The sequence below is a fragment of the Sorghum bicolor genome, chromosome 2, assembly GCF_000003195.3.
Source record: "Sorghum bicolor cultivar BTx623 chromosome 2, Sorghum_bicolor_NCBIv3, whole genome shotgun sequence".
NCBI lineage: Eukaryota > Viridiplantae > Streptophyta > Magnoliopsida > Poales > Poaceae > Sorghum > Sorghum bicolor.
This window is the reverse complement of record NC_012871.2, coordinates 64,555,688-64,571,291: the sequence shown is the minus strand read 5'-3', so window position 1 is coordinate 64,571,291 and position 15,604 is coordinate 64,555,688. Positions and strand designations below refer to the sequence as shown.

Genomic DNA, 15,604 nt, shown 5'->3' with positions numbered 1-15,604 from the left:
TGATCAAATGATCATCTAAACAGCCTCTAGCCCTTTAAACACCGTATAAACACTACACACATCGTTTTCGTTTAGTCAATCATTTATTCTGTTTAATTTATTCTCGACCTTTTAGAAAAACATTGACTACGACACAAGCCAACTCTGCCAATGCTCCTTCGTGCGCTCTGAGATTTTATACGCAAAAAGGTTGCTACCAAAAGTGGGGTACGCAAAAGGTTTTAGTTGTCAAAGACCACCAACACCACACCACACATCTTCGACGCGTAGCGCGGAAGAGACGCCTGGTGCGTGCGTTTTTCTCCTTCCCTTCCTTCTTCCCATTGGATAGATCTCGCCGCCGCCGCCCCGCCGCTCGCTGGCCCCTTCCCTCTCGGTTCTGGCGTCCTTGCCGCACCGGGTATGGAAAGGGGCCCCACCCTCCTGTACATTCTCTAGGAGTCCCGCGATGGGTTCTCCCCTAGTGGTCGTCTTCGCCGTCACCGTCGTCGTCGTTGTTGCTGCAGCTCCTGTCGCCGCCGACGAGGCTCCTACCAAGGTACGTCTAAATAAAATAAATCCGCTCCTCCGTAGCACGGCTCCTCCCTCCACCACCTCGCCTACCTCGCGCCGCCTCCTAGATCCGTGCTCCTCCGACCCGCATCCACCGCATCTCGCCTCCGCCTCCACCTCTACTTTGCAGCCAACGTTCCTGCCGATCCAGACAGCTCTTTTTGCGGCGTTACCGCGACGACTTCGTCTCCACCTGGGACCTGACTTGGAGCTTCATCCTCTACCTCCGGCGACGGCAACAACCTTAACCTTCGGTCGCTCGGCGCATGCTACCTCACCGGCTCCGTCGCCCCACCTTCAACCGACGCTTGGCGCGGTCTTCCATCTGGGTGTATACGCCTTCGGCGCCTCTACGACCCTCGCCGCGAATCCGTCGTCGTCAACGCCTCCGATGTAGTTGTTGTTCTTATCCAGTCTTTGGACCCTGTTGTAATTCGGTCTTCCTTGGAGGACCTTTGTGTAAAATGGCTGCTTAATATATAATATATGCAGTTGTAAAAAAAAAACACCTGACTGTCAAATAGTATTCCAAAAGAAAAAGAAAAACCTGGTCACAAAATAGGAATTAAAAAAAAAGGACCAGGGCTCTACCCACATGACCATATCAATATGCTAAACCGCTGATTGGCATTTCTTCAATTATTTCATCCCATTACAATTTACAACAAGGGACACCGGGGCCCTTTCTTACCACAGCCAATATCCATTAATAGAGAAGTAATGATTTGGTCTTATCATCTCTCTCTCTCTCTCTCTCTCTCTCTCGTCTCCCCAGCTAGCTACTTGTGTATATAAGCCAATGGCAAGTCGCCATTGAAGCCCATCTTGTTGCTTCCGAACTCGCTCATCCTTCCCAAGAAAACTACACTGAAAAGCAGTAGGATAGCATACCACAAAGGTGCTGGTGGTTGACAAATGGCAAGCTTCCCACACTTCACGCAGATGGAGCATGGCCTAGCCGGTGCCTCCGCCCATGGCACGCCGAGCTTCTTATTCTGCCATGGCGCAGCCACGGCAGATTCAGCCTCGCTGGAGACCTCATCTGGTGTTCTCGACACCTCCCCACAAGGCACTGCTTCTGACGACAAGAAGCCCAGGAAGCCCAGGGAAGATAGTGCCAGCTTCAGCTCTGCTCACTCCAAGGTAGTTTTAGTTCACCACAAGATTACTTGTGCATGTAAGAATAGAACAATGTTTCATAACTTCAGCATTCTCGTAAAAAAATGTTTTAACTTCTAAAAACAGAATTCTTTGGTTCTTGAATCTTGATGAAGATTAGTTCTCATCAAACACTATCACAACGTTTGATCAACTTTTTAGAACAGAAGGTTGATAGAGATCAGCATCTCGTCTAATAAAATCCGGCAAAGCTCTTGCCTCCTTTCTAAACAAAAATCATGCATGATAGAGATTAATTTCATGAACATGTGACTCACAGTTTACTGATCTTGTGTGGGTTGAACAAGCAGGACTCAAACTCAAAGGAAAGCACCAAAAAGAAGGGAGGAAAAAGAGACAGAAGCAGCAAGGAGGTAGATGAGGAGGAGCCCAAGGGGTACATACATGTCAGGGCAAGGAGAGGGCAAGCCACAGACAGCCACAGCCTTGCAGAGAGGGTACTGTGCACCATTGCCTGCGTATTTTCACCGCCATCTTGCTGCTGTTGACTCGTGTAGATTTAGCGTGGTTGTTTGGGCCTCCTTTTGCTCATCTGTTCTGCCATTTTCCTTCAGGTGAGGAGGGAGAGAATCAGTGAGAGGATGAGGGTGCTGCAGGCCCTGGTCCCTGGCTGTGATAAGGTTAATTTTGTAACCAATCAAATAATCTACTCTTTGCGTCTTAATGCATGTGACTGATTTTCAGAGGTAAACATACTTTTTTTTAATGCAGGTCACTGGTAAAGCCCTCATTTTGGATGAGATCATCAATTATGTGCAGTCCTTGCAGAACCAAGTTGAGGTGATACACATGGCAAATAAATAAATAATAACTGCTAGATTAGATGATACATGTTGAGACCCTTTTTAGTTACAAAGATGTAACTAACTGGAAAGTGCACTTGCTTTCTTGATTGTCTTACAGTTCCTTTCCATGAGGATTGCTTCACTGAGCCCTGTGCTGTATGGTTTTGGCATGGACACTGATGCTTTCAGTGACCATACTCAAGTATGCAACACCTCACAATATCGCCCTTGTCTTTTGCATCCCCTCTTATCATGGCGTTCACAAAATCACAAACTTCCAATTCACGTGTTTCAGAAAATCGAAGGAATGCTCCACCATGAGGCTCTTGGAATGCCTAGCTCTGTCCTGAACAGACCTCCATCTGAAACTCACATGGACACGCACAACTCCACCTCCTCCCCATCCTACGAGGTCCACGGCGATGGCGGCACCAGCATCTCTTTCCCTCAGGTTTTCCTTCTGCTCATTTCCCTCTACCACATGATCATTCAGGATGTAGCTCCAAACAAAGTATGCTGATTAGCTTAGCCTGACCTGTCTGCATAATAACTTCAGGACAATGGCAGCTACATGGTGCAAACAGTAGGTGAGCCAAGGCAAGAGCTGTTCAATCAAGTGGTGTTCAGTAACCACATGTGCTCTTTCCAGTAGGGAGAGAGCGAATGAAAGGGCGACAGGTAATGCAGCAAAATTCGGTGGAGCCATGTATATATCCTGCAGATTGTATATATCTTTACCAAATTCAGTTTAAAATAATTATGTTTTTTCCCTTTCTTTTAAAACTCGCAGGAGGCAATAATGTTGAGATCTATGGAGGTGGAAGCTGCCACCAGATGAGTTTGTGATGTTGGACGCAATCCATCCCCTTGTCTGGTGGCCATAACGGGGACCTGCATGCAGTAGCTAGCATTACATTAGCAGCAGTAGTAGTAGACTTGGTTACATCCTGTTAGATTTGAAGTCTCTGTCGGTATCACCTCATCTAGGCACTGTTGCTCTTGGGCTCTTCCCAAGGGTTCCATGCCATTGTACTCTCCACTTGCGAAAAAGAAAAAAAAAAATCATTTGTTCATACACAACGTCAATTTGTGCACCCTAAACTCAACTCTTAAGAACTTTTCTTCTTCTTACTTTCGAATAGGGGCAGCAAGAACTTTGCCGGCAAGATAATATTAAAGAGAAAAAAGACAGAGTACAAAACAGGATTGGTCCCAAAGAGACAACTCTGAATAACTTTAACTTCAGATATTTACAGAATTTGGAATGGACAGCATTTTGTTTAGGCCCTGTTTAGATTGGAGATAAAAATTTTTTGGATGTCACATCGGATATGTCGGAAGAATGTCGGGTGGGGTTTTTAGAAAGTAATAAAAAAACAAATTACATAGCTCGTCAGAAAACTGCAAGACAAATCTATTAAGTATAATTAATCTGTCATTAGCACATGTGGGTTACTGTAGCACTTAAGGCTAATCATGGAGTAACTAGGCTTAAAAGATTCGTCTCGCGATTTCAAACCAAACTGTATAATTAATTTATTTTTTTATGTACATTTAATGTTTCATCATGTGTATAAAGATTCGATGGGATGGATGAAAAACTTTTTGGTAGGAAACTAAACAGGGCCTTACTCGATCATGAAATGTTCCAAACCCTTTTTAACCTACTAGCGGCCGCTAGAATAGTGTACTGGACACGGAGGAGTAAGTGTGCGTGTACCACTGGGGTACTGGTCCATGCACTGCACGGACAATAAGTTGGCTGAGCTCTGATTCCGCTTCAGATTGGCGCTGTACCTCAAGAAATAACAATTTGCATCACACTCTGAACCGAAGGCAAGGAGACGCACGCCGTTTTTTCTGATCGACCTGCATTGTTCGCGGAAGCCTTAATTTAACCACGTCGTTGGGTTCACAGAATAGAGACCAAACACAACCGTCATGCCGGCCCTAACTTCTACTCTACCGAAATGGCAGGTAAATTATTCCATGGCCCTAACTTCTACTCTACCGAAATGGCAGGTAAACCATCATGCAAGCAATCAATATGCCAATTTCTTGGTGGTGAAAACATCATGAAGAAGGTTAAAATATACTATATATATCAAAAAAAAGTCCGATCCAGGGAATAGGTGGACGGCCTAGGGCTAGCTTTACAGTTTGCAGCAGCAAACGCGCGCAAATCAATCATCTGCCCACAGGTTGTCGACGATCGCGGTGCCATCTGATGGATGGAAGCGCGTGGACGAATAATAATCCCCACCGCCGTCCAATCAGCTACTAATCTCCGGTCACGCGGTGGCCACCTAGCAGCACGTCAACTCGGCGTCCCGACCGCGCGACACGGCGACGGAGTCGGTGACGACGACGACGGCGACGCTGGACAGCGACGGCGACGATCACCACCTCTGCGCGGCTCTGCCCGGACCCCGCCGGCCCAGTGTGCCGGGTGACGCCGGAGGCGCAACGAGGCTGACATGCAACGCCGGTGACACTGGGTCACTAACGCGCGGCAGGATCGAATCGATCGATGGATCCGATGGGATCGCGAGCCCTACGGACTGACGTCGATGGAAGTGACACAGAGCGCGCGAGGCCGTTGTTCCGTGTCCGAGATGTCGACGAGCAGCGATGGCGACACGCATGGCGGCATCGATCCGACATGCGAGAGCTCGCGGCGGGGCCGGCCGGTGGCAGCGCGCGCGGGAGCCGGCACGGCCGCATGGGCCGATGCGTGGCCGTGTCCCGGAGCGGTCGCCGCCCCCAGCGTCAGGGCCCGATCGAGGCTGCCTCGCAAGGGACACGCTACTAATGACCTAATCACGCAGTCTGCTTCGTCTAATCACGCAGTCTGCTTCGTCTTGTTGTCTCGATTAAAAGTCTGCTTCGTCTTGTCTCGATTAATTGACTTCCGTGGGCCAAGGAACAATAATGATCCTGTAATAACGTGTGAACGGTATCTAGTGATCAGTGCTCGCTATTCCTAGCTAGCTAGGGTGGTCTGGTCTCATGTGCCATACACATGTCTGTAGGGCATCAATGCATGAAACCCAGGCAGGCATCTGAATGAAATTTGATTCTGTATATGCACTATTGCAAGCTTTCGATTTTTATTTTTGTTTAAGTAAAATTTACAAGGGTTGGACATGCATGTCTGTGGATTGGATCAGAAGAGCCTACACACAGGCTTAATGTATGAATATGACTAAAGAATCGAAGGTGTATTTTTTACTCGATCTATACATATGCATATATATATATATATATATATGCACGCACGCATGTGTAGAGTGTTAACATAAGGATCATCGGAGGCCATGCTGCATTGCCTCCCTCCCTGATTCATCAGTGATTGTTTTCCACACCCTGCAAATTCACGCATATATGTTTCAGCGTTCTGCACTACTGTACTAATAAGTACAGCTCGGTCAAAACAATCCAGCGGCAGCGGGTAGGCCGCCATGATTCCTGCCACTGCTGCTGCTGCTAAAGCCGCGCGCATTACATTTGCTGTGGCAGCAGCAGCAGCAGCCGCGCAAGCACAGTAACCTGAATCAATTCAGACGACGCATTAACGCAAAAGGCTGTAGTAGTGCTGCAACTGCAAAGATCAACCACAGTCGCAACTTGCAAAGCGCCCGACTCATCATTCAATGCGGCGCAAAGAAAGAGCAGTTGAGACAATTAATAAAACAAGAGGCTTTTCGTTTGTCCAATCGTTTGTTAATTAATTAGCGCCGCCGCTCCTTTTAAATTTTTTTTATGCTGTCAGCTCAAGCGAGATGGCAATGGCAGGCGGTGAGGCCTCGCTCTCCATGGACCGGAACGGGAACCGATCCTCCTCCGGCCACCCGACTCCCATCCCGCCCTGCCGCCGGTCAGCGAGATGCCCTCATGCCTGGCTGGCTGGGTCAATCCCTCCGACGTACCTGCAAGCTAGCTGCAACGATCGATGACCGATCGGCGTCCCGTCGTCGTCCATCGGTGCCATGCCCGATCGAACAGTGCACTCCCCGTACGTCTCTGTCCTTGTCCCACTCGGCCACCTCCCTCCAACCGATCACACAGCAGCTACTGTACATCCGAATAAAAAGCATCTTCAGATCACCCGATCTCCGGCGCCCCCATCGGCATCGGTCGCGTCGCATGGCCACGCCCGATGGGATGCATGCACAGGCACGGGCGCAGCGCACGAACGCACACGGGTGCCATGCGGCAGCAAGGGATGGCCTTGGAGTTGGGGATCCAGGTGCATGCTTGCCGAGAGACCGATCGATCCCGCGGTACCAGTCAGTCTACCACCACTGCCACTGCCACCACCTGCGCCGCTGGATGCTGGACGGGCATGGAACGCATGGACCCCGGGGCGCGCGGCCGCATGCGTGCGCCATCGGCTCCGTCCCACAGATATGGCAGGTGGCGACGGCGGTGTGTCGAGGAGTGGCCGGGGCAGGGGGTCGGCTTTGTCTTCGCCGGGCGCCGGCGAGATTTATTTGGGCGTGCATGCATGCACGCTGACGCGGACGCGACCGCGACCGCGCGAGGCTTTTTGGATGCAACTGTTTGTAACTGGTGTCTTGTTGTTTGTCTTTGTGTGTTGGGTCCTCGTTTCGTGGACGTGCGTGCTTGTCCTAGGCTCGATATGCTAGTACGTGTTGCCACCGGGTTCGCCGGCCGCGGTGGCCATCTGCTTTGCTTTACTGTCTGGTTCAACGACATCAAACGCTGGAATTTTCATTTCATGTGTGTTCGGATTAAATGTGGGGGGTGCGAGCAAACAATGCTGCGGATTCTAGACAAGCATCGTGGTAGATGGGCGGCGGATGCTGCAACAAGTGGTCACGTTATTCAGAGATCAACTGCAACCGGCCTGCGATGCCAATGCAATGCCATGACACGGCACGATGATGATCTATCCTTCCGTCCGTTCGTCATTTATGGCGTGGACCCGGCCGTGAGCTAGGCAGTCGAGTTACCGGCCACAACGGCAAGTAACCGACCTGCTGCCTGCGCCGGCCCGCCACTCAATACATGCATGCTAGTAGCAACCAGTACATGTACGCCCAGCTTCTGGCGCTACGGCCGCGCGCAGCGCCTTGGACGCCGGGAGCGCAAAGCGTTCCACGGCCACGCACGCCCCGACGGGCCTGCGCTGCGTGGTCCGGCACGGTGGGCGCGGGAGCGCGCGCGGCCGTGGCCCGGGCTGGCAATGGCATGGCGCGCGGGCGCGGCACATGAACCGGACCAGGCCGTGCGGTGGGTGGATGGATGGATTCACCGCTCGCTGCGGGCTGCGCGCGGCGTGCGGCGCCTTTTCAGATGCGCCGCCCGTCCCCTGCCAGCCTCCCACGTCTCTGCGCCGTGTTCCAGGCGGCAAGGCCGCCGGGGCCGCGCGGCAGGCTGCTGGTGGGTGGTCACCGTGGCCCGCCGCCGCACTGGTCCCCTGACGGCCATGGCCTGTCCGCCGCCGCAGCACGTGTTGCCCAGCCATTTGCTCGCCAACAAGATGTAAGTAGAACTAGAAACGCAAGCTTCAAAGCCCAGCCGTTCCGCGGCATGACATTTTCCAACACGAATCTGCAATCCCCCATTGAAAAGAGAGGCCACGGGCCACCGCTCAATTCCGATCCTTGCGCCCAGTCAAAATGATTCCAATTGCTCGTGTGAACCACACGAACAGTTTCGATTGTGATACATAACACAAACAGGCTCAGATTTTCGTACGCGGTGCTTTCGGGTACATTCAGAGCGCCAGACCGAGCAGGACTGCAGCAGTCGGCACGGCTGGCGCTATGGCTAAAGAGAAGCGAAAGCTTTCAATGCGAATCACGCTTGACATGCATCCAACAAATCAGTGGTCACATGATACTATCATAGAGACAGTACAACTATGGAAGGAGCACGTTAAATGACCAGGCAGTACTAGTAAGCAGTAACGGTACGTTTTTGCTTTGGACCAGAAAGACCAGTAGCCAAAGGGTTTGGGACTAATAATAACATTGAGTTGTTGACATGGGGTCACTGGGTAAAAGAGCCCCCAACTAAGAGCCTAATCGTTCAGCACACAACAAACAGAAAACTAACAGAAACATTCTGATACTTTTCTGGATCTCAGGAAGGCAAATGTGCAGCTAGGTAGGTTATGCGCAAGGGATCCTCACAATGACATGCTGTATGTCTCCTGGTGACCAAAGTCTCTCCGTGCCCTCTGGATCCTTATGATTTCTGTGAAGTTTGCACAAAAAGGATGCAGCAGATAGGTGAGCAGCGAAGAAATGTTTTATAGCAAAGTACATAAATAGAGGAGTTCTTACTTGGATTGGAAGGTAAAGCTTGAACTCAGGCGGCAGCTCCTCCTCTGAGTAGAGGCGGTCAGAGAAGTAAATTCTGCGAAGTCGGCAGTTTGCATGAACTTGCACCCGCAGGGTCTCGACGTAATTTGTGCCATACGCCCTTTTTGTCAGATCAGCGAGGTTCAACTGAATGTTGTTCCAGCCATCGTCAAGCTTCAGCGGCATTGTGCAGATATATGGCTTCACCCTTGTAACAGACTGCAAAAGAGTTTACAAGTCAGTGTGATTGACATTGCATGTACAGTGTGTACACACAATTTTGGTGCCTCACTTTTTTCTTAAATGGTGAAAAAAATGGAAGGGATAAAATACATCAACTATTCAACTCAAGTGCAATCACACAAAACAAAGTGCCAATCAACCTAACTCCACCACACTAAATAATTGATCAACCATCATGATTTCAATTATTTTTATCAAATGCCTAAAGGAAGGAAAAAGTAGGTGAAATGTAAGACTAAATATCTGTATGCAGGCTGCACATTATATACACCGCATGTTTACGACTTATGACGGCATTAAGGACTACCTAGATTGACAGAAGCCCATGGGTAGAAGGATGTAAGTGGGTATCCAAAGGTGCTTTTGGTCAGCTAACTAATCATGGTCAAATGTCATTCTAGTTCATTTCTCCCATCACTCAAATTACGTGAAATGACATTCTAGTTCATTTGAGCAAGTTTTTGGGTCCACCCAATGTAATTAGAACTTGCATCCCTAAGCAGAAGTTTGCAAGGTATAATGATAGGTCATGTGTTCCAGTTTCCCAAAGCCAAAGGGTTAAGGTGAAGCAAAAGACATTTCTAGAATGAATTATATTTACACCACTCAAAGATAGAAAAAGGTAATAGAAGAATAAAACTTGCATAAAGTATAAAAATTGCAGGTACTGATCGCCAATCCAAAAATTAGTATATTTCTATTATTATTATTTCATTACAATCTATGTTCTTAGTATGAAATAAAATTGCAAGTATCAATTGTTTATCCTAGAACCTCATACCGTTCCACCATTTATTCACTATGATCTAAGTTCATGTGAAATAATGTTTATGGATAGCTGGCGGTGTTTAACAGAAAGGATCAACAAAACGGAGTTAGAAAGGAAAAGGAAATGTAAAGGGGCCATCGATGAAGCAGAATCAAATGTATCAGATAAGTAAGGCACACAATTTACTTCTGCATAAAATGGATTGATCAGCAGCTCTTACACACTTGAAAATTTGATGCTCGAAATCGACGTCGGACATTCTTGTCATCCAGAACTTGGATCTCAAACGTGAAGTATTTCTTAAGATTTTTCATAATAATGGCCAGAAATGGAAGCTTAATTCCAAGAGTAGCAGAAGGATCAGCTGGGCATGTGATGTAAGTTGACTGTACATTTGTTCCAATGATTTCAAGTACATTAGATTGGATATCTTCATCTTGAGGTCGTTTAATGTGCCCATTCACAACTGCAAGTGGATAAAACATTAAGAAACAGAAATGGTACATTTGACACAGGATTGCAGTAAGTCAGAATGAAGCACATACGTATTTGCTATTTAGGTCACAGTACAAGCTAAATTATCAAGTTGCACTGTATGTACTGATGGACAAGTTTACACTCATGTCAAATATTTCATAAAGATTTTACAATGTTGCTGGAAGCTAACGATCAACAACAATCCAATGAACAATCCCACACACTAAGTGAACAAAAGTTAAGAAAGCCAGCATCAGAAGCAGATAATGCCTTAGCAGCTGAAAGCTCGAATCCTAACCAAATCAACCGAACCAATGCTCTTATTTTGTGTCAGCACTCAGCAGAACAAAATGGAACAAAGAAAGAAGTATTTAACTGTTAAAGAGGACACATTAAGAAGATGACAAACCTTCTTTGTCCCATATCTGCAATGGCTTGGTCCTGAACAAATCACAAGAGAAACACATGATATATCTTGTTCAAGATCGCATGATAGCAAAAGGAGACTAATATGGAATCACCAGACTATGTACCCGAGGCTATAAAGAATGGACAGGAACCCAGACTGAAACGTATTCCTGAACATGTTCTGAAGCTTGTAGATCAATAAAACTGCATAATACAGGAACAAACAAAAATAAATAAGAACATCTTCATTCTACAATCCACAATAATGTCACATCAGCTAGGCACTCAGCATTGAAATCTTGAAACATGACAATGGTTTGAAAATGTGATAACATGTGATTTCATTCCTTTAATGGCACGGTTAATTAGACCGTTTTATCCTCATGAGAACTATTATAAGTAAAACTGCATCAGCAGCACGGGCAGACCCAGTAAAGGACATGGGTGTACACATGTACACCGATTTTTTTTTTTTTTTTTGCAAAGCCATCAAAGTTAGTAGGCATATACATATACACCTACAATTAGATTCAGATCCGATTACAAATAGTATGTTAGGGTTTGGGCGCACGGTTTTACCTACGAATTACGTTAAGGTTTGGGCGCACGGCTTCGCACAGCAGGAAGGGAGGACCAAGGCGAGGGAATACCTGCTGTCCGGGTGGTGCTCGTCGCCGGCCAAGGTGGCGAGTGTCGAAGTAGGACAACAACGACGGTCGCGGGGGCGAGTGGCGAGTGACTGCAGAGGGCGGACGCCGCGCCGGAACTGGTCGCGAGAACGCTCAGCCCCAGGTGGTGCTCGACCTAGTGTAGTCTCCTCTCCGGATTGCGGCGCGGCGAGCGGATGGAGGAGAGGAGATCGGCCGCGGGCGAGACGAGTTCAGGTTGCGTGCCAAACGTCGAGCAAGGTTTAGAAAAAGCGGCGGTATCTATACGGTGACCTTGCCTAGAGCTCAGGTGAGCCCCTACAACATTTACATATACAGATCGCCCCCAAGGAGAGCTCGCTGTCCCGCGAGTACCCCACGGGCGACCCCGTGCTGACGGACCCCGCCGGCGTGGCGCAGCGCGCGCGGCTGGGACGTGACCAAGAAGGTGTACCTGGACCGGCAGAACGTGCGGCTCGACCTGGCGCGCTTCCGGGAGGAGCTCGTCGGGGCGCACCGGTACCTGCTGGCCGGCAGCGGTGGCGGCGGGCGGCGGCGGCCGAGAGCGCCCGGCCCCGAGTGATGATGTGATGTGCGTCTGGCGGGTTTGATCGGTCTCCCTAGAGAACCCGGCGGATTCCTACGGTAGAAGCAGTGTCCACCTCACCTCCAATTTTTTCGGTCGTTGGATTTTGCATCGTGTGGCTCGTGGTGCTCTTTCTACGCTTCAATCAGCTTTGTGCAGCTTCTGCTCCATATTTTGTCAGCTCCGTTTCACGTATTTTTGTCTCTATGCACTAAGTTCAAGAAAAAGATTTTAATGCATAGAGATAAAATCATTTGGTTAACTAAGTGCATAATGATTTTATCTCTATGCACTAAGTTCGAGAAAAAGATTGAAGTTGTGAGAGCACCTAAGGGCACTCACAATGCAGACTCTATTATAGAGTCTAAAATTATTTATTACCTCGAACAATTTGGACTTGGAGTCTAAGGCCCTGTTTAGTTTCCCACCCAAAATTTTTTCATCCATCCCATCGAATCTTTGGACACATACATGGAACATTAAATGTACATAAAAAAATAAACTAATTACACAGTTTGGTTAAAAATCGCGAGACGAATCTTTTAAGCCTAGTTACTCCATGATTAGCCTTAAGTGCTACAGTAACCCACATGTGCTAATGACAGATTAATTATACTTAATAGATTTGTCTTGCAGTTTCCTGACGAGCTATGTAATTTATTTTTTTATTAGTTTCTAAAAATCCCTCCCGACATCCTTCCGACACATCCGATGTGACATCCAAAAAAATTTTCATCTCCAATCAAAACGGGGCCTAAATAAGACTTGGTGGAGTTTTATTTTTTCTACCTCTTTCTTCAATAAATATGCTGCCACATCAGCAAAATACCATAAATAATATGTAATTAAGTGTCTTGGACTCTGTAATAGAGTCTTGCATTGTGAGTGCCCTAAGGGTACTCACAATGCAGACTCTATCATAAAGTCTAAAGTTATTTATTACCTCGAACAATGTGGACTTAGAGTTTAAATAAGACTTGGAGTCTTATTTTTTCTACCTCTTCCTTCAATAAATATGCTGCTACATCAGCAAAACACGATAAACAATATGTAACTAATTGTCTTGGATTCTGTGATAGAGTCTTGCATTGTGAATGCTCTAAAACGGTACTCCACAAACTCTAGTTTTTTTGTGAAGCTGCTCCACGATGGAGTTTGTAGAGCAGTCTCAAACGCCCCATAAGACCTTGTTTTTCGCAAAATGGACATAGTAGCACTTTTATTTTTATTTGATAAATATTTTCTAATCATAAATTAACTAGGCTCAAAAGATTCGTCTCGCAAATTACAGACAAATATACAATTAATTATTTTTTATTTATATTTAATGTTTTATGCATGTGCCGCAAGATTGATATGATTGAGAATTAAAAAAAGTTCCATTTTTTTTAAAAAAAAAAACTAAACAAGGGCTGAAACAACAACCGCCAGCTCAATGAACATATCCAGACAATTCTCTGCTCTGCTCTGCTATAGTTTTCATTCCCACCATTTCTTTTTCTTTGGTTAGGTCTTGTTTAGTTATATCCGAATTTAAAAATAAAATAAAATAAAATAAAATTCTAATCACATCAAATTTTACTGTATATACATAGAGTATCAAATATAGATAAAAAATAATTGATTGTACAATTTATTTGTAATTTGCTAGATAAATCTTTTAAACTTAGTTAGTCTATAGTTAAACAATAATTACCTAATATAAATAAAAGTGTTACACTATCTAAAAACTTTTCATATAGGAAGCTAAACAAGGCCTTATAGGGTGTGTTTGGTTGGCTGGCAACCCTAGCCATAGCTCTCTGAAGCCAATTTTAACTTGTTTGGTTGCCTGAATATGGGTTGGGGCATGGCCAGGGGTGGCCATCCGTACCTCTTTAGCCTGGCTACAGGAGAACGACCGAATCGGTCGTTCAATCCTGGCCAGGCCAGAGCCAGCCCCTTGGCACGTTCCCCTCACCTCCCCATCGTTTTCCTCACCTGCTACTCCTCGCTGGTACACTGCAGTGCTGCCGTCTCCTCTGCCCCGGCCGGAGGAGCACCACCCGCCCGCCCGACGAGTTCCTCCCCTCTCGCACCGGCGAGCTCCTCACCCTCTGCACCGGCCTCACCTCTAGCCCCGCATCTAGTGCTCCTTTACGCGTGGATCCCCACCTCTGCTCGCTCACATGGCGTCTCCCGCATCCTTCCATCCGTCTGCGCGCCCCTCGCCGTCCGGAGGAGGGATCTTTGAAGGGTCGAGATGGCGGACTAGAGGGGGGGTGAATAGTCCTTTCTAAAACTTATCGCGTCGGCTAACCAAAACAAATGCGGAATTAAATCTATCGGTCTAGCCAAGACTACACCCCTCTATCTAAGTTCTCTAGCACCTTGAAAAGATCCTAAACAAGCAAGCAAGGTGCTACCTTAGCAAGAGCTCACCTAACCAAATCTAGAAGCAAGGTCACACAAACCTATGCAACTAGTACTTTACAAACCGGGGGAGCTCCTACACAAACTAGTGAGGCAAAGCGCACAAAGCCTAAGCTCACTAGCAAGCTCAATAACAAGACAACTAATGCCAAATTAGAGAGCGCAACTTACTTAGCTACACAAACTAAGCAATGTGACTAACAAGGTTACACAAACCAAATTAGTCACGCAAGGGAACTACTTCTAGCTACACAAGCAAGAAGGTAACTAGCAAGCTACACAAGCTAACTAATTAAAAGAGCAACTACATAAGCACAAGTATATGAATGTAAGAACAAGCTTGTGTTAGGGACATGCAAACCAACGGGAAGAACAATGTTGACACGATGATTTTCTCCCGAGGTTCACTTGGTTGCCACCAAGCTACGTCCCCGTTGAGACAAGCTCCAAGGTTGCCGCCGGTCCTCTTGCTAGTGGTGACCCGCAAGTCACACTCTCCCACGTGGAGTGCTTACCACAAGCTCTAGCACTTGACCCGGCCGGACCACTTGTCGCTCTTCACGTCTCGCTCAACTAGAGTTGCTCTTCGCGATCCCCGCGGGGTGAGCACCGTACCCCTCACAATCTCTTCTCCGGAGCACCGCACAATCTCCTTGCGTGCTTCGACGGAGTCACAAGCCACCAAGCCGTCTAGGAGGTGGCAACCTCCAAGAGTAACAAGCACCACCGGCTTGCAACACGAACACCTAGTGCCACTCGATGCAATCTCTCAATGCAACGCACTAGAATCACTCACTCGCTATTGATTCGCACTCTTGCAAGCACAAGTGAGTTAGAGGCTTTCCTAGCACTCCCCAAGCATGGACACTAAGTCCCAAGGGTGCTCCGCACCAGCCAAGGCCGGCCACCACTTCTATTTATAGCCCTAAAGGCTAAACTAGCCGTTGCCCCTTCACTGGGCAAAAGTCGTGAGCACCGGACGCTCACAGGGAGCCACCGGACGCTGGAACAGTGCGTCCTGTGCTCCAAAAACAGCCACGTGTCACTAGCCGTTTGAACTTGACCGTTGCCGCCAACGGCTAGCACACGCACGCGCGTCTGGAACAGTAGCACCGGACTCTCTGCTGCTTCACACCGGACGGTCCGGTGCTCACCGGACTCACACGCAGAGAGCAACGCAAACTTGCAGCAGCACCGGACTCTCAGCGTCCTGT

At 47.7% G+C, this 15,604-nt stretch overlaps 2 protein-coding genes across 4 annotated transcripts; one reads left to right on the top strand and one right to left on the bottom strand.

The window, feature by feature from the left end:
* LOC8058982 (transcription factor bHLH137) lies at nucleotides 1,307-3,589 on the top strand. 2 transcript variants are annotated; one of them, XM_002462605.2, is made up of 8 exons: nucleotides 1,314-1,695; nucleotides 2,022-2,168; nucleotides 2,286-2,351; nucleotides 2,443-2,511; nucleotides 2,635-2,718; nucleotides 2,812-2,967; nucleotides 3,073-3,194; nucleotides 3,307-3,589. In XM_002462605.2, the coding sequence occupies exons 1-7, from the start codon at nucleotides 1,468-1,470 to the stop codon at nucleotides 3,166-3,168; spliced, it is 846 nt and encodes a 281-aa protein (XP_002462650.1). In that variant the 5' UTR covers nucleotides 1,314-1,467; the 3' UTR covers nucleotides 3,169-3,194; nucleotides 3,307-3,589. The 2 variants fall into 2 exon arrangements, with proteins under 2 accessions (XP_021308564.1, XP_002462650.1); XM_021452889.1 differs by having other exon boundaries at nucleotides 1,307-1,695; nucleotides 2,635-2,967.
* Nucleotides 8,372-12,001, bottom strand: LOC8054802 (cilia- and flagella-associated protein 20). 2 transcript variants are annotated; one of them, XM_021454558.1, is made up of 6 exons: nucleotides 11,847-12,001; nucleotides 10,871-10,949; nucleotides 10,747-10,778; nucleotides 10,085-10,326; nucleotides 8,831-9,067; nucleotides 8,372-8,741 (listed from the first exon to the last, which is right to left on the bottom strand). In XM_021454558.1, the coding sequence occupies exons 2-6, from the start codon at nucleotides 10,921-10,923 to the stop codon at nucleotides 8,733-8,735; spliced, it is 573 nt and encodes a 190-aa protein (XP_021310233.1). In that variant the 5' UTR covers nucleotides 10,924-10,949; nucleotides 11,847-12,001; the 3' UTR covers nucleotides 8,372-8,732. The 2 variants fall into 2 exon arrangements, with proteins under 2 accessions (XP_021310233.1, XP_002460501.1); XM_002460456.2 differs by having other exon boundaries at nucleotides 11,396-11,996.